This window comes from Asparagus officinalis, chromosome 1 (genome assembly GCF_001876935.1).
Source record: "Asparagus officinalis chromosome 1, Aspof.V1, whole genome shotgun sequence".
Lineage (NCBI taxonomy): Eukaryota > Viridiplantae > Streptophyta > Magnoliopsida > Asparagales > Asparagaceae > Asparagus > Asparagus officinalis.
In genome coordinates, this window is record NC_033794.1 from 80,817,551 (window position 1) to 80,835,692 (window position 18,142).

Below are 18,142 nucleotides of genomic sequence, written 5' to 3' on the forward strand. Positions count from 1 at the left end.
ATCAATTTAAGTAAAACTTTTGCTACTCTTTCTTATGTAGAATGTATATTTTTAGAAAATTTTCTTCTTTGCGATGGTGATTAGTCATCTGTCGTAAAGAAATATATATGCATTTCAATACCTTCCTTGAACAAATTTTTTTTCAACTGATATACTTAGAAAGTGTTATTTCCTGAGGTATGTCGGACAAGTGTTACGAGTGTCAGATAGGGCACCCTATAAAGTATCCACACAATATGTTATCCAGGAGTTGTCTACTTGAGCTTTCCTTGGACGCAAGTATTTCACTCGTACATAAGGTGGTACCTATATGTGGACCTATGCAGTAGGGCCTCGTTGGTCACAGAACAAACATTCAAGTAGATCATTACAAAAGCCATGGGCCTGAGCTCAGTGGATTGTACTGTTAATGATCCCAGAAAGCCTGCTATGGCATTTATTCAAATACGAAAGGAAGAGGGAGAAAAGATAGTGAGATAAAGATGAATGTAGGGTGTCTTTAGGAAATCACTTTAAACTTACAGCTCCTCTAGGGTGATCTAAACAGAGACCTATACGCACATACTGAAGCAATTATGTTTAGGCGTTCATCTTGATGAGGATGACAGCCCAACAAACTTACATGATTTTGTACAAAATGAGGAGTCAACAATTACATGATCATAGCACTCACAATAATAAAGATGAATGTTTTCTCTCTGGCAAAATTGCGGGTTTACTGCGTGACTTGCATGGTCACTTGTACAATACGGTTTATGAGCACTAATACCACATATAGTAGTGCTATTTGCAAGGTTTTAAAACATGATTGCATATGTGATTTTGTTCAGTCTATTGTTTCTGTGTTACTTATTGAGTTTCAGTTACTGTTTATAAAATTGTAATATATATAATTTTTATTTGAGTAAAATGTTCTTGTTGATGTGCTTTTTAGTGTTCTTTTATCCCCCTCCTTGTTACTCGTTATTTGATGTACTCATATGTGATTGGTAGTGACTCAATGGCAATACCCTAAACTGCTTGTACTGCAAAAGTATTGTTTTTTTTTACTCCCCTTTCTTGCTTTTCATTCTCTTTATTTCTCTGAGAATTTGGTTGGACTGTGCTTGTAGTGCAGTTATCTTTAATGTTTTCGTTAAGGTACTGGTATTGGGCAAAATTATTGCACTTTGGATTGCTTTCTTTAGAAACCAGTATAGAATGGTTGATATGCAATGGTGACTGAAACTTTTACCATACTCATTTTGTTTGCTTTCATTTGTGTTTTCTGTGCCGATATCATTGACCTATCGTCTATTAAATATTTACTACAATTCTTTGTTCTATCTTTTTAGTGTTATGACAGCTGCAATAGAGGCTCTTACTGCTTTTATTAAAAGCTTCGTCTGTCCAAATGCGGCTGCTAAAAATGGTGTAGTCTTGCTTCAACCAGTGCTGGCATACCTTAGCAGGTGAACTCATCTTTTCTATTGGTCTTTTTTGATTTTCTTGCAGTGGTTTAGTTTTCAGTATTAAAGCTCAAAACATAATGTTCTCTATATTGTATAATTGCAAACAGTGCTCTGTCTTACATATCATCTTTATCGTCCAAGCCCTTGCAAAATATAAGGCCTGCATTGGATCTGTTCACCGTCAAAACATTGATTGCTTATCAGTCAGTTTCTGACCCAATGGCATATAAAACTGAACATTCTCAGCTTATGCATATATGCAGTGTACCATTCAGGTAATAGGATTTTTTTTCATCTATAAATAATTTCTGACATGACATCATCAGTTTGCTTCTCAGATGATCTTGAAACTCTTATTCTTTACATTTCATATAATTGTCATATCTTAGAAGTTTCTTTTTTTCTTTTTTCTTTTTTCACCTGTTCTACTGTCTGGTTTGCAAATATGAAGTGATCCTTCTGGAAGTGAAGAGAGTTCGTGCTTGAGGTTCTTATTGGATAAGCGAGATGCATGTCTGGGTCCTTGGATACCTGGAAGGTAACTTCTGTTTTTTGTGCATGCAATCTTATACGCGTCTAACTTGGGAAAATCATGCTGTCTCTCAATGTACCTGGTATCAAAGTATATATAGCTATAGTGATTTGTTTATATTAATCTTTACATAGTATAGCATGTATGTGAGGATGCTAGGTTGCTTGAGAATTCATATATTCTTTATTTTAACCTTTTGTCTATGTCAGGGATTGGTTTGAGGATGAACTTCGAGCTTTTGATGGTGGTAAAGATGGACTTGTGCCCTGTGTATGGGAGGATGAACCTAGTAGTTTTCCTCAGGTAATGAGAGTTCCATGCTTACATGCACAATGACCCATACGTACATGCATATAAGCACGTATGTGTTTATATTTTTATGTGTGGGCGCTTTCTTCAATTTCCTTTGAACCTTTTCTTTTGTTCATTTTTATAATTCATGTGACTTGTTTATGTAGATTCCATCAATGAATTTTCATTTTCAAATATTTACTTTATGTTGATATTCTTTTCCATGATGGTTCCAAATGTATCTTGTTTTCTCATAATTTATTTGATACATCTTTTTATTGATGTATTATTTGTTAATTACACCATGTTTGTGCATTTCATATGAGGTTGTTGGGTCATACATGATTCTGGGTTTATTGAAATGTCAAGATGTTTTGAAATAGACCGAGAACATGAAGTAAGATGTCAAAATTGATATAGAACTGATCCTATAGTGTTAGTGCTTGTGTGAAGCTCCTCTTTAACATTGCAAGCTCAAGGGGAATGGAACCACCTCTTGATATGCAAGGAAAAGTGAAGTTGGGGTGTATTTCCAATTTTGGTCTACTCAAAGAAGGCTCTCTCCTCGAGGATTCGTATTTGCTTTTTCTTCCTTTTAAGTTTTGTTTTCTCTTGTTTATCATATAGTTGCCATTCCCAGACTGATCCGTTGATCTAATTTCCAAAAAAGAGTCTTAAGTTTCTTGTTTTGTGCTTGATTTTCTCTGGTCTGCATTAGTTGGATTTGTTTTCTGCAATTACAGAGCCTTTTGGGCCATGTATTGGAATTTGAAAACATCTATCTGAGATATTCAAGCCAGAAATTTGTAAGGATTGAAGTTCGGTAGAACTTCAAGATGAGAATTTGACATGTATCATGAAAGTGACCATTAGTATACTGACTGATAGTGCTAAGCAGCTGAGTTTATGATTTCTATGGTTTTAGTTGTATTACAGTCAATTCGCATTTGCTAGTGGTGAGTATTTGCTTCATCCTAACTGAACAAGAATTTAGCTGACTGGAACCAAACAGAACCAGGCAATCGAACTGGATCAAAACAAAACTGAATTTTATATTCAGTCCGGCTCACTGTATGCCAGAAAATCAATTTCAAATCTGATCTGGGCTTGGGCCTCAAGGCCAGCCCATAGCAATTATATTTTTGGCAGTTTAGACCTTCAGATCTGATTCTGGCTCGGAACCATTAGAAGAAAGTTATCAAATAAAAAATTTCTCCAGCTAGGGCTGGCCTAGTGAAAAAATGCGACAGAATGTCACTGTAGGCCTGAAACCTTTTCATATTAAATAATGAAAAACCAACGTGAATATCTTGAACTCTACCCTCCACCAAATGAATGAATAATAAATAAAAATATAAAATAAAACCTTGCCACGGACACACAGAAAGAAAAGAAGAAGAAAACAATCCACTGAGTTAAGAAAAACCTCTTGTCAGTGAAGGTGTCTGGTTGCCACTCGTGTATGTGCACTCAGCATCATCAGCATTTGTTTCTTCCTGTAAAGCTTTAGAGCCATATTTTGCAAGTGTTTCAAAAATTCTGGTAGGAGCAGATGGTAGACATTCGCATGGGTCAATTTGTCTGGTGAACATACATTGTTGGTCATCAAGTAGCTCATGCAAGCAGTGAGCAATCCTTGCCATTTTAGACTAAGTTGATTTTAATGAAAAAGAAAAGATGATTATATTTACTATTGGAAATCATATGTTTCTAAGGCACAAGATATGTTTCAATTTAATCACAAGAAAGTAGTGAAAAATAGTTTGGTAGCCACCAAGGTGCGTGTCCATGGGAAGGTTGTTAATTTATTTATTTAATACTTTTTTCCTTTTGGTTTCCAAAAACATGCTTTACTCGGGTCTTTCTGCCGCATCTTGCGAAAGCTTTTGGTGCAAATTATTGGTGAAGGGGTTTCTGCCAACTTTCTGATGAGAAGCATGTAGACCTGTTTATATTGTTTTTATGTGGCATATTACTTAACTATGTAATGTGTAGTTTCATCTGTTCTTTTCTTCTTTTTTTGTTGTTCTCTTTTTCTCTGATGAAATTTAGTTTTTACTGATCTTGTGAAGCCGGATCCTGTAAGCAAACTTTTGATCAATCAGAAGCTCCTGTGCTTTGGTACTATATTTGCAACTGAGGTGCATCCTTAATTCAGATGATATTTTGTTTGTAAGATATTTGGGTTTCCAATGTGTTAGTGATATTTACTTGTATCCAGGATAGAAGTGGCATGATCAGTCTACTTAACAAAATTGATCAATGCCTTAAGACTGGAAAGAAGCTACCTTATCATGCGGCTAGTATTACTAATGCATGTGTTGCTCTCCTGGCTGGCTTGAAGGTGTTAGTCTATATCTATCTGTAGTGCTTTAACTAAATGAATGGGATGTTGGTGTTGCTTATTTTATTTCTTTCATATTTACACCTTTCATAGGCTCTGCTTGTTTTGCGCCCTCAAACACTAGGAGCTGAAATCTTGAGCTCTATTCAGTCTATTTTCCAGGTGGACATCATTCTTCTATATTTATTGGTCATTTGATTTAATCCTGTTTCTCTCCTCATTTTTTTGCTCTTACATTTTCTTATTGTTTCTGTTCAACACATGTTATCTCCGCTTAATGTCTTTTCACGCACCGGTTTGTGTTTTATGTTTATTTGTAAAGATCACCTTTCTTTAAGAGGCCAATAGCAGAATAGTTTTTTATTTTTTTATTTTTCCTTTAATTATATTCTGTACTACGAGAATTTTAAGATGAAATCAAGCTCCTATCTTCATCCCAATAGTTAATGGTATAATTCTTCAATGATTGTTCCAATATATGGCATTACCTTCTACAATCTCAACAGCCATGAATGTTTATCAAGAAGCATGCTTGCTTTACTTTGCTATCATTCAGATGATACTCTCCCTAGATACCTCTATTACCTATTTCTTTCTGGCGGTTGAGGAGAGAAAAAGGGTGGAAAAGACATGCTTGTTTACAGCGAAATGAAGAGTTCGAGATGGATGTGTTGCAGCATTGCATTTGAAAGGAAGCTAGTACTATGAAAACCACACGTTATCTTTAGAATGCCCTTGCATGCTAAGGATTCTGTATAAATGTCAGGCCGGTTTCACACTCTAATGCTAGCGTGTAACAATGTAGGAAAATTGCAACCACAACAATTCTTAGAGCAGTTTAATAATCTTTTTATTTATCTGGCAAAATAGTTCACCTCTTTGCCCAGTTATCACAGTTTTTTAATGACCTCATTTGTGGATTAAACTGGACAAAATAAATAGCATTACCCTCTACAATATCAACAGCCATGAATGTTCTTCAAGAAGAATGCTTGCTTTACTTTGCTATCATTCAGATGATACTCTCCCTAGATGCCTCTATTTCCTATTTCTTGCTGGCGGTTGAGGAGAGAAAAAGTGTAGAAAAGACATGCTTGTTTACAGCAAAATGGAGAGTTTTAGATGGATGAGTTGCAGGATTGGGTTTGAAAGGAAGCTAGTACTATGAAAACCACACCTTATCTATAGAACCCCCTTGCATGCTGCATGCTACAGATTCTGTATAATTGTCAGGCCGGTTTCACACTCTATTGATAGCATGTAACAATGTAGGAAAATTGCAACCACAAGAAGTCTTAGAACAGTTTAATAAATTTTTAATTTATCTGGCAAAATAGTTCACCTCTTTGCCCAGTTATCACAGTTTTTTTATGACCTCATTTGTGGATCAAACTGGACAAAATAAATATCAGAAGATAAGAAAGTTTTCAAGGTTACTTTATACATTGAAATAAACAGTAAAGTCTGCAAGAGTACATGTGACTGAGGTCATAGCTTGAACTGTTAAAAATTAAATTGTTTGCCAGTTTCAAATCTTGCTTATGCCAAACCTCAAACTTCTCAATGTTTTTGTATGGCTGTGATAATGACAATTGGGAAGTTGAGATATGGACGTGTTAAGAAAGGAGAGGGTAAAGGTGTTTAGAAAGGAGAGGATATCCATCAGGATGGAAGCGAGCAGCTTAACATAATTACAATAAGGTTCATACGATGTATCCTGCACAAATGAGGAGGCAATTCTGTTTCTTATGATGTCTATAATAATGAAATTATAATTGCCATAACTATGAGCACTCCATTGTGTATATTGAGATAACTTGAATACTTTCTGAAGGATTTGGAGCCAAATCCTCCGTGATTCAATCTTTAGCAATCATATCATCATAGTATAACCTTAACGCAACTTTAGAGTTTTAGTGTAGTGTAGTCACTGTAGTGGACCTTTAACAAAGCCAATTATCTATCTAGATCATTCATCCGGCTTGTTAATGGATGAAAAACTTGGCTAATATTCAATTTCTTGGTTTAAGATACTTTAACGATGTAGATCAATATTAATGGAGTATATATTTCAGATGAATTGTTAAACTTTGTTTTTGGACTGGGCTCCAAATCCTTATGGAAATATTATCATTTTTATTTATCCAATATGTAATATATTAAATGTGTTAATTGACAGAGTATTCTAGCAGATGGAGATACTTGTCCTGCACAAAGAAGAGCCTCTTCTGAGGGTCTCGGTTTATTAGCTCGTCTTGGCAATGATATTTTCACAGCAAGAATGGTTTGTGTCCTTTGTCATTCAGTCCTGTCAACTTTCACTACTTCCTATTAGCTTTAGTTGTAATCTTATTTGTTATGAATACTGGGAGTAACTAATTCAACTAGTTTATACTGTCGACTACATTTATTTGTTATTTGAAACCACCTAAGTAATTGCCGCTCAGCTAATATGTACATTTCGCAAATATAAATGACAAAACAATTTCAAGCTAATCTGGATCTCGTACTTGCATCCTAATTAGTAATTTCTGTAATCTGTTTTATCATCAAATCATTTTCTGCTTTGCTGTTATATCCTACTTTACTCTCTTAATTGATTCCAGCTTCTGGTATTCCTCATCTATGTCTCCATTTATTCTTGTAAGCTTATTTCTTTATCTGTATCTTCTTCTTCTTCTTATTCTTTCTTGTTTCTCTGTTTTTTATGGGTCTGCTCAAATATCTTTGGCTGTTCTATCCTGAATCTTATTTCTTCATTGAATCCATTCAGTATAAATTCCGCATATAGCCTAATTCTAATATCTTGGTCATTGCTAAGGGTTGTCTATTGTTATCTACTCTTCCCTACCTTCCTTCCTATGATCTTACGTGTTTTATCATTATCTTTTATCAAGTTCCGTTCCGTAGTTAATTCAGAGAGTATAAATGTTTTTACTACTTTTTAATTCATCAAATATTAGTCACTTACTCGATGCTGTTCTCATCCTACCTCTATATGTTTATTTATGATCAACTAATTGCACTTAAAATAGTTTATCTTATTTTTTATGGTGAGACCAGAATCTGCAGTTGAGTTCTAACATAAATACCTTGTACTTGTTTTTCTCTTTTAAATCCTTTAGTATTATTTTAATTGAAAACTTGCTAGTTTTACCCATCACTGGATGTAATGTTCTTCTCGAGCTCATACTCACATGCTATTTATTTGATTGTAATGAGTAATTTGACGAAAACCTTGGGTTTGGCAATGATCATCAAACAAAAACTAAAATACGGGGGTTTGAAGGGCCGACGCAAAGAGACAAGGTTTTTCTTTTATCCATGAGAGAGTAAAAAAGATCTAATTCCTGACTTTCAGTTGTAATCAATTCCTACAACCAATGTTTTAAAAAGCCTCCGTGTAGCCCGCCTAGGCGTACGCCTAGGCTTACGTAGTACATTTGCTGCCTACCTAGCGCCTAGGCGGTAGTTAGGTTGTACGCCTAGGGAGCGTGGTCTGCCTACATGGACTGCACCATTTAGGCATTGATCATGATTTTCTCCATTGCAGCCTCCACATACTCCAACCTTCTTAAAACTCCAACTATGAACACCTCCTCTACCTTTTCCGACCTTGAACAAAACATCCTCCACCACTTAAGAAATTCACTTAGTTTTAGTCCAGTGCCTGAGCTTTCTATAACATTGACATTTACTATCAGTAATTATAATTAAAAACTTAAAAAAATAGGAAAACACCTAGGCCCTGCCTAGTCTCCCGCCTAGACTCTTAGGCTCTAGGTGTCGGGTCCAACGCCTAGGCCGCCTAGCGCTTTCTGTGAACTTGCCTACAACGACAACAACTAAGCCTCTATCTCAAATTTTTTTAGGTCAGTTCGATTTACCTTATTCATCCATTCAGTTTTGTTAACCACTATCATATCTTTCTTAATTGCTTCTAATACAAAGTTCTTTAAGATATACTTCTAGTGTCCATTTATAATGTTATCAGTTATCCTTTGAAATTACTTTTGGAAGAATTTTCAGTTTGTTGTAGATAAAAAACGATCTGCTAATGATCCTTACTCCACATACCAAAAGAGGCTTTATCCTTTGCATTGGAATGTTTGGAGGAACTTCTTACCGTCTCTCTCCCCACCAATGATTATGACGACTGTATATGTTTCAAGCTTATCCTCACTGAAGAATTATTTTAGTTTCTAGCACGATCTATCTGATTCTCTCGAACTGTTTGTTCCTGTATTTTTATATGGTTCTTTATGTCCTTTCTCATGCCATCTTCTTTTGCCTCTGAATAAGCTTCACTAACATTTCCTCCCATTATGGAATAGCATTTTTGAAATCATTCTTCACTGTCCTTATGTTATTGAAGTAACACATGTGTTAAACATGCTGTATGCAGATAGCTGGATACTAAGTTCTCATAATGTATCCAATCAAAAGAAAGTTGTTCTATGCTTTCTTCTTGTTTTGTGGACTATGTTTCCTCCTAACTCCCAAGTAATTTGGAAATCAATTTTCACTCATTTATGATTTTATGTATGATATAAGTTAAGTGTGAATATAGTTGAATACTTAATTCTCATTGCACAGCCAATGAAAGGAAAGTTCAATGATTTTCTCTTGTTTGCTGTAATACCATTGTTTGCTTTTCTTAATCAGACACGAAGTCTTCTTGGAGAGCTTGGTTCAGCAACAGACCCAAGCTGCATTGGATCTATTGCACTTTCATTGGGTTGCATTCATTGCAGGTAAACATTGATAATGTAAAATGTTGTTGAATGCGTAGATGAACTCTATTTTCTCATGTTCTAGATGGGATTAAATTCCTAAGATCAGTTTTTGGAAAGTTCATGGCAGACCCTTTACGAATGAGCAGTATAATTTACAGACTTCAGTTGGTATTAAAATGTGATTAGGTGGTTTGAAAAACTTTCCTTCTGTCGTTATAAGCTCTATGTTATTTTAGAAGTCAAAAGAAAAAAGAAACCCTTTTTTCAAAAGAAAAAAGAAACCCTTTTTTCATACAAATATGTCAATCATATTTTAGCATTTCAAAATGAGCATGGTATCTGACAATAATCAAACAGTCCAATTAGTTTGAGGGATAAATTAATTGCTTATTGTTTCCTTAGAGTTATATTCCTGTCTGACGAACCAGAAATTCCTTAAAATTCCTGTCATAACATTTTGTCAGTTTATTTAGTGTTTAAGGTTTGATAACTTGAACTTGACCTTTATATCTTGTTTATGATGCATTAAAAGAATTGATATTTTCCATTTGGCACACAGTGCAGGAGGAATGGCATTATCTACATTGGTACCAGCAACTGTAAGTTCAATTTCTTTGCTTGCTAAGAGTTCAAATCCTGGTCTACAGTTGTGGGCTCTGCATGCTCTTCTTTTGACTATTGAAGCTGCTGGTTTGTCATATGTTTCCCAAGTTCAGGTAAATAATTGTAGTTTGGGTAATTGCCTTTATTATTTTCTCTCATAGACTTCTGTAGTAATATTTTTTGTCATGAGATCTGAATCTTTCTTCAAACCTTCTTTTTTTTTCCTTGTTGACTCCTATTTAACTCTTATCAGTTAAATAGTTAGAGCTGTGATCTTTTGTTAACCAAGATTTTTATTTTGTATGTATGGTATCACATACACTTGTAGAACATAAAAAATAAATAAAAGGTAGTTAGAACATTTATGCAAAAGAACAATATAGATTTGGCTATTACCCAAAAAAAAGAAACCCTGGTTTTTCGATGCTTCTATAACAATTATTTGTTTTTTTTTGTGTCGGTTTTCATTGATATATAATATTTCAATAGAATCTATATGTGCATTTACAGTCATGAAATGCTTTGGTATGTAGGCCACACTCTCCCTTGCCATGGAAATTCTTTTGTCAGAGGAGAATGGTTTGTCTGATCTTCGGCAGGAGTTAGGCTGTCTAATAAATGCCATAGTAGCTGTTCTTGGCCCTGAGCTTGCTCCAGGAAGTACCTTTTTTTCCCGTTGCAAGGTTCGGTTATGATTTAATTAAATTTGAAGTTCCTCCTTTCATATTGTGCTATCCACTTTGTATTGGGCCCAAGAGCGGCTAGTTCACATTGTTTGTGAGGAGGTATTGGAATACGGTAATTATCATGATCTGAAAAGCTAATTATAGATTTGTGGGAGGAGCAATTGTAAGAGCTGTAGGTAAGTCTAGCTAGTGAGAGTGGTATGATGATAGGTGAGCTCCTAGGATGTTCTTTGCTTTGTTTTCATCCATGTACTTTTGTACCTTGAAGGGAGGTAAAGGCTGCAATTCTCATCATTCTTTCAGATTATATTGCTTCTTGTTGACATTTCTTTTTTACAGTCTGCTATTGCAGAAATAAGCTCTTGCCAGGAGACATCGACTCTTCTTGAGTACGTTTCTAGCTTGGACATACTTTTCTTCTCTGTTTTTGGGGGCTCGGTTAGGCTAAAAGGAGAGAATATGAGACTTAATATCTGAAACTTGTTTCAAGAGAGGTAGAATATTGTTGATAAAATAATTATCAAAATTGCAGGTCTGTTAGGTTCACTCAACAACTTGTTCTTTTTGCTCCACAAGCTGTTTCTGTGCATTCTCATGTTCAAAGTCTTCTCCCAACGCTCTCTTCTAAACAGGTAACCATAATAGCTGTTAGTTGGTGTATTTTTTTTTGCTGGATTTCATACTTATTTCAAAACAAGCTAATATGTTTTGCCACAGCCTAGTCTTAGATATCTGGCTGTTTCAACTTTGCGCCATCTAATCGAAAAAGATCCGGTAAGAATTATTTGAAATTTGTGTTTATATTTATAATGAAACTGATATAGTACTTAGTTTACATGTAATCTTGAACTTGAGTTTATGAAACCATTGCTAGGAACTATGTGATTCAGGCTGCCTGTGAAATATTGTTGTTTAGAGCTTGCCACAATGTGAAGATCCTTATTGTCATTGGTTGGTAATACGTTCTAATGTTTGTGTAGCATGGCAGGCAGTTTATTTCCTCAGCTTCGCTAGTAGTAAAATTCACCAAAATTTGTAACGCATCAGCAGCAAGAAATATGTATCTTGTCTAAAAAGCCAGAAGCATGCGAAGTGCAAAGTACTTAATACTACTCATGAAATGTATTGGTTATAGCACATATATTTGTCCTTATTATTGCACTCGACATCATACGTACTGCTTGATATTAGTTCACTATTATTTTTATTATCATCACACTTGTCCTACTTTTACATGGTAATTGGTGAACAAATGCACAGGAGCCCAAGTTCCTTTTTAAGTCTTTGCGTTGAACCTAGAGACTGCAAAATTCAGAGCTTTCTACACTAACGAATGTTCCATACTAAACAGAGGTTGTGGTTAAAGTATGCTACAAAAGATGCACCAATGTTGAAAATAGCGATAACGCATAGCGTAACGCTTACCTCCGGTTAACGTAAAACGTAAAATAGCGTAACTCTTAACGTAGGTTCAATAATTTATTATTATTTAAATATTTTATAGATACATTACATTCAAAATCAATAAATATGAATAATCATGGCAATTTTCAAACATATCATCATAAAAATACTATGACAAATCGATATATCATCACAATTTCACAACAAAATCAACCATGTTTGCCTTAACAATCAATCCAAAAGCATAAAATACTTCAAGTTCGAAACCCAATCATAGACGTTTTAACAAAACAAGCATTTCTAAGTCATAAGTTTTAATAAATCCTACAAAATGAGTCGTCCTACAAAATGAGTTGAAGGAAGAACCGAAGAAGAAGATGGAAGAATCCGAGGAAATGAGTTTTTTTTTTTGATCTGGAGGCTTTGGAGGCAACGGCAGCAAGCCCTTTAGGTTTTTAGGCTTGAATTTAACTTATGAAAAGTGGGCTCCACCCACTTAAACTCAATCACAACCGTTGAATCATTTAAAAAGCAATCCCAGCCATTGAACAATATAACTTAAACTACAAAGCGCCACGACGACGCGTTACATAGCGTACGCTATGGCTAAAATAGCGCACGTTATATTGTCCGTGCGCTATTTTCCAACGCTATGTGGCGGTAGGGCAGTGCTACGTTACGCTATGCGCTATTTTGCGCTACGGAACGCGCTATTTTCTACACTGAGATGCACAATCCTTATACGTCTGTCTGACTTTCGTCCAGACAGAAACATATTTTTGAACTGCTTGTTTGATCATGCCTGATTGATTAACCTAAAACTTTGATGTGTGGATTTTAATTTGTATCACAGTTTGATTTCGGCTTGTTTTAAGCCATAACTTTAACTTGCATGACATACCTTCTAGAATATTTTTAATTATTGAGATAGTGCAGACTCGTGACCCAGTCTGATGATGTAGACACTGCTTGCATTTGTACTACCATTTTTATCTCTATACGTGACTTGTTTTACAGATGTGACATCTTATTGGAACACAATGATGGTAGCACTATATGATTCTCCAAACATCATAAGCACATAAATTATATGAAAATTCAAATTTAAGAAACTTTGCATCCGGTTCCCTTGCTTCATTGCAGTAGGAGCTCTGTCTAAGTTGCATGCGTACAGGTACAGGATATGGATACAACATGATACAGGTACATGGATATGGAAAAACCTCATAATTCGGAATACTAAGGCATTGTGGGATAAGAAATTTTGTGTCATATTAAATATTAATCGTTTTTATCTGTCATAAGTACGTTTATAAGGCTATAATGGTTGGAGAAACAGTATAGCTAATGTAAAGATCATAAGTTATATTAATCAAAGTTAAAAGAAACATCATAGTTCTTTGTTAAGAAGATAGAGAAGTCATAGGAGTGTCCTACATGTATCCATCATGTATCACGTCCAAGTGCCAGATACACAACTGATACTGGTATCTCCTTGATCGAAGTATCCATGCAACATACAGCTTAGTGATTGCCGTTTGTTCTTTCTATTAATTTGTCATAAGAAATTGCTTGAAATAAGTGGTAATACTTTGGTAATAAATTCATGAAGTTATTGTAGCTTCACCTGTATATTCCGAATCTAAATTGCATGGATAAAGGTATGGCTACTGTACGGGTACGGGTATGGACACAAAAAATTTGTAGAAGTTAGGGCATGGGGAAATTGACTAAAACACACGGGATGAAAGCATAGTTCTGAACTAGACATGCAAACGACCCATTGAAATTATAGCTTAGAACTGAATATGGGCTGAAAGGAGCCTTATCTTTGTTCAAGAAGTGTATGATGAGTGTTTTGAATTAAAAAGTGTATTGTATAAGTGAGTACACATATGAATAAATGTATGCCTATATTCATGGAGTGTCCAAAAGTGTCGGGTACTGGTACATAGTCCTGGATCATGCCACATATATGCTGATTATTTTTAAAATTTTAGTTAAAGGCAAATATATCCAGGAGTCTTAACATAGTAAATGATCTTTGCGTGTCACCAAAATTGAAAATTGAAGGCTTGCCAGAACGAGCAAATATTTTTAGTTAATTTAACATTCTAGGGCTCAAAGCAAGGTCCAATTCCCGGATATCTGAATCAGTCCTTATTTAAGTTTATTTTCTCTTTTGGCTGTCTGAATTCTCTTTATTATTTGCATTCCTTTAACGAATTGATCAACCTCAGTTCTTTTGGCTGCCTAAGGCAGAGAGATATTTCACTTTAGAAAGTTGGTAGTTCATTTTTTCTCACTAATGTGGAAATAACTGTTTCTTCTCAGGTTGCAATGGTCGATGAGAAAATTGAAGAAAACTTGTTCAGTATGCTTAATGAGGAAACTGATTCGGAGTATGCCACTTTCTGAATGTCGTAGATTTATATTTTGCATGTTTGTTTTCCTTTGATGACATTTTGCTTATGTATATTTATGAATTTTATTTAACTAACATAAGTATGCAGGAAAAATGCCTTTGGATAACCTGCTTTCCTATTGATATAGTATTTTAGCAATATTTAAGAAACAACAATATAATCTTTATTGTTTGTCTTATCGACACTGGAAAATCAATGTTGATGAAAATGATTGATCCAATATGCTTAAGTTACTAAGATATAAATACTTAGATAAATGTATGTTGTTCGTCAATCATGGAAGACATGAAAAGACCTCTCCTATGACATAGTGTAGATTTCTGTCTTGCACTGTGTATTTTGTTAAGAAATTATTTTTCTTCTATCAACTGTGATATTGGGTGCAATTGCGTCATCTTTTCAGTTTCTCTAGTTTATTTTTCTTTTATATTTAAGTTCGAGTCTCAATACAACCTTAATATATTTCAAATGTGAATGAGTTTGCATTATACAGACATTCTGGCTATCATTGATACAGATCTAGCGGAGGACCTGTTTATTTAGCTGCAAAGTATGCCACTGCGTTCTAATGACAATTGTATTTTTGTTCAGTGTCTTAGCAAAGATAAACCTATATTTACAACCCTTCGTTGAAAATGCAAGAAGTTCTTCTGTGTGTTTATCTTCTTTCTCATTATTATTTTGCAATCACACAAATCTATAATTGTTAATGTATTCTCGGGTCAGGACTTCGTTCTGTTTTTTCTTTTCTTGCCATTGAGCATCATCCTTCGATACTTTAGGATACTTCTTTGAGTGGTTTATTTCAGTACATTTTAATAACTACCACGGTACCACCATACAATGTACTTTATTTATATTTATACATTGAGACTTACGTTCTTGATTAATTTCTGTTTCTGCAAATCTGTTTAAACCTGTTTAGTTACTTCATGCGCTATATAGTGTCGAATCAATCATGGTGGCGTATTGACCAAGACGTTTGTTTTATTTAATCCAAATCGTGGTGTCCATCCTCTCAATTACTTCTATTTTTGACGTGCCTGATTTGACACTTCTTTTCCCTAGTTCTTCAGGTAGTTATTTGTTCACTGTGTTACTTGATGTTGAGATGTTAGTATATTCATAATATAGTGATAGTTTTTACAAGATTTTCTCCTGTAGAATGGTTATTCTCTTAGGATTCTACTCTGTGAAATAATTAAAAATGATAAGGATGTTGCTTCACCAATCATTACTCATGTTTTATCTTTTTGTCTGGTAGGATTGGAAGTCTAGTCCGCTCAACAATTACTCGATTGCTTTATACATCGTGTCCTTCATGCCCATCACGTTGGTTGGCTATCTTTCACAACTTGGTATTTACTTTCTAATTCAACTTCTTTACAACCAGCATCATTCATTTATTGTCATATTTTCAACTTTATTGTGCAGTGTGATCTTTAGCTGCTACATATTTTTCATCTGTTGCCTCCCGTTCTGAAGTCCTGACATCAATGTAACATAGAAATGGGAAACCTTTCTGGTAGCTAACCAATCAAAACTGCAGGCCAGTCTTCTTTAGAAGTGGGAAAAATAGCCAACCAATCAGGACTGCAGGCCAGCCTTCTTTAAACTTTACTGTGCAGTGTGATCGTAGCTACAACATATTTTTCATCTGTTTCCTCCCGTTCTAAAGTCTCGACAACAATGTAACATAGAAATGGGAAACCTTTCTGGTATCTAACCAATCAGGACTGCAGGCCAGCCTTCTTTAGAATTAATAAGCAACCTGAATGGCTGGTTAACTTCTGTAGTGTAAGAAGCCAGCACGTTGGAGTAGTATGCTTTGTATTTTTTGTGTTTTATTATTTTAAATTAGAGCATAGCTGGTATGTTAAAAGTTAACACCTTGTAAACCATTCTCAAAATGAAACAAGACATGTTTATAGGCAGAGTACAAAGAAACAGAAGGACAGGATTGTAATGCCAAGTGGGCAATGTATAGAGCTATGACGCACGGATACGGATACGAGACACGGATACGACATGGACACGGATACGGAATACGGCAAAATCTAAAAAAATAGGATACAGGGATATAGCAAGTAATTTTTTTTTAAATTATTATTATATATAGAAAAATTAATAAAATTCAACTAACAATCTAAAATATGAATATATCATAAAATAACAATCTAAAATATATTATTTATAACTTTCTCTATCAGATTTATGATAATAATATGACGCTAGGCTGCTGCTCGAACTCAAAAACCGGAGATGATGATGACAGTGGTGATGATTGTGCTAGACGGGGAGGAGGAATGGAGGGTGGACTTGAGGAGTCAAAGGAAGGAGGAGTCGGTCGTCGGGATCGGGTCGGAACAGCGGAGCGGTCAGCGGGATCGGGTCGGAACATTGGAGGTGATCGAATCGAACGGGAGTGAGCTGAGAGATTGAGAGAGAGGATTAGGGTTAGGGTTAGGGTTTTTTCTTTTTTTCTTTCGTTTGAGTAAGCTGAAGATCGAATCGAACGGGAGATTTAAGAAATAAGGATGAGTTTTTTAATCGAACGGTTCGGGTTGGATTTTAACAATCAAACCCGTAACCCGCAACCTGAATGAATCGGCCTTCGGCGATTCCGAGCCGTGTCTGAGCTCCTTTTACTGTGTCTGAGCCTAATTTGACCGTTGACTAGTGTCCGAGCCTAATTTGACCGTTGACCAGTGTCTGAGCTCCTTTGACCGTGTCCGACACGTGTCGTGCACGTGTCATGACGAATCCGTGTCCGATTCGAGTCGGACACGGATTCGTGGCCTCCAGGGGCGAATCCGTGCTTCAGAGGTATAGAGTGCACCCAAATTTCTTGTCCCTGATGCCCTATTCTCTCAATCCTCACCAACACTCTCCCTCCCTCTCTCTGGTCCATAGCTGGCTCAGATCTGGATCCAAAAGAGAAGATTTAACTACGTAGTTTCTGGATTAGTGTTAAGACTGCAAGTTGACTGGATTAGATAAGAAAATCTGGATAAATTAGTCATTTTTAAAATTTACTAGTCATTTTAATAGAACATAAAGATAATATTACACTTTGGTTCTCTAGCATTAAGAGTGAGAAGTAGCTTAATTTCCCAATCTCACCTGGGATGTGAATTAGAAAATGCATCCATTTGGAGAGGAAATTTTGGAGGATGGACGTTTTAGAGGGTTAATATGTTAAGAAAACAATGCAAGTATAATGCATCTAGTTAAAGCAATCTATATATGAGAATAATGGATATGCTTGGTACTTGGTAGTGAGGTGGTCACTACTTATCCGCTCATTCAATTATCTAACTCATGTGCAACCATGTGAATGTGGTCTCTGATGCGAGCCTCGATCCAAATCAGCCGTGAATGGTGCAACTTGATACCAATTCATTTCCATAACCAACAAATAATGAACTAGAAATGAATAAGAAATGCGGAACTAATAGCTATGAAGAGATATTGCATGAAAAGTAAGGAAAGATATGTAAAATTGGATAACTAGGCTTTGAAGAGAACCGCAAGCCAAAGAATGGAAAGGGAAATAAAAGAGACAACTCAAACTCTGCATGCTATCCTGTGCTTCTGTTGCTATTGATATAGTATCCCACTTTAATTCAAGTCCCCAAGAATTATAAATTTGCAAAACTACTTAATTGC

The 18,142-nt window shown here is 35.4% G+C and overlaps 1 protein-coding gene across 1 annotated transcript in view; it reads left to right on the forward strand.

Moving 5' to 3' along the window:
• LOC109836468 (HEAT repeat-containing protein 5B) overlaps positions 1-18,142 on the forward strand; it is a 50,885-nt gene that overhangs the window by 18,411 nt on the left and 14,332 nt on the right. The window contains exons 16-31 of the mRNA XM_020404369.1: positions 1,335-1,451; positions 1,559-1,726; positions 1,903-1,989; positions 2,193-2,286; positions 4,347-4,415; positions 4,496-4,618; positions 4,712-4,780; positions 6,798-6,902; positions 9,284-9,372; positions 9,914-10,070; positions 10,491-10,640; positions 10,983-11,032; positions 11,176-11,275; positions 11,361-11,417; positions 14,382-14,449; positions 15,738-15,831. Of these exons, the coding sequence (XP_020259958.1) occupies positions 1,335-1,451; positions 1,559-1,726; positions 1,903-1,989; positions 2,193-2,286; positions 4,347-4,415; positions 4,496-4,618; positions 4,712-4,780; positions 6,798-6,902; positions 9,284-9,372; positions 9,914-10,070; positions 10,491-10,640; positions 10,983-11,032; positions 11,176-11,275; positions 11,361-11,417; positions 14,382-14,449; positions 15,738-15,831 (1,597 nt within the window). The remainder of the gene's footprint in view (positions 1-1,334; positions 1,452-1,558; positions 1,727-1,902; positions 1,990-2,192; positions 2,287-4,346; positions 4,416-4,495; positions 4,619-4,711; positions 4,781-6,797; positions 6,903-9,283; positions 9,373-9,913; positions 10,071-10,490; positions 10,641-10,982; positions 11,033-11,175; positions 11,276-11,360; positions 11,418-14,381; positions 14,450-15,737; positions 15,832-18,142) is intronic.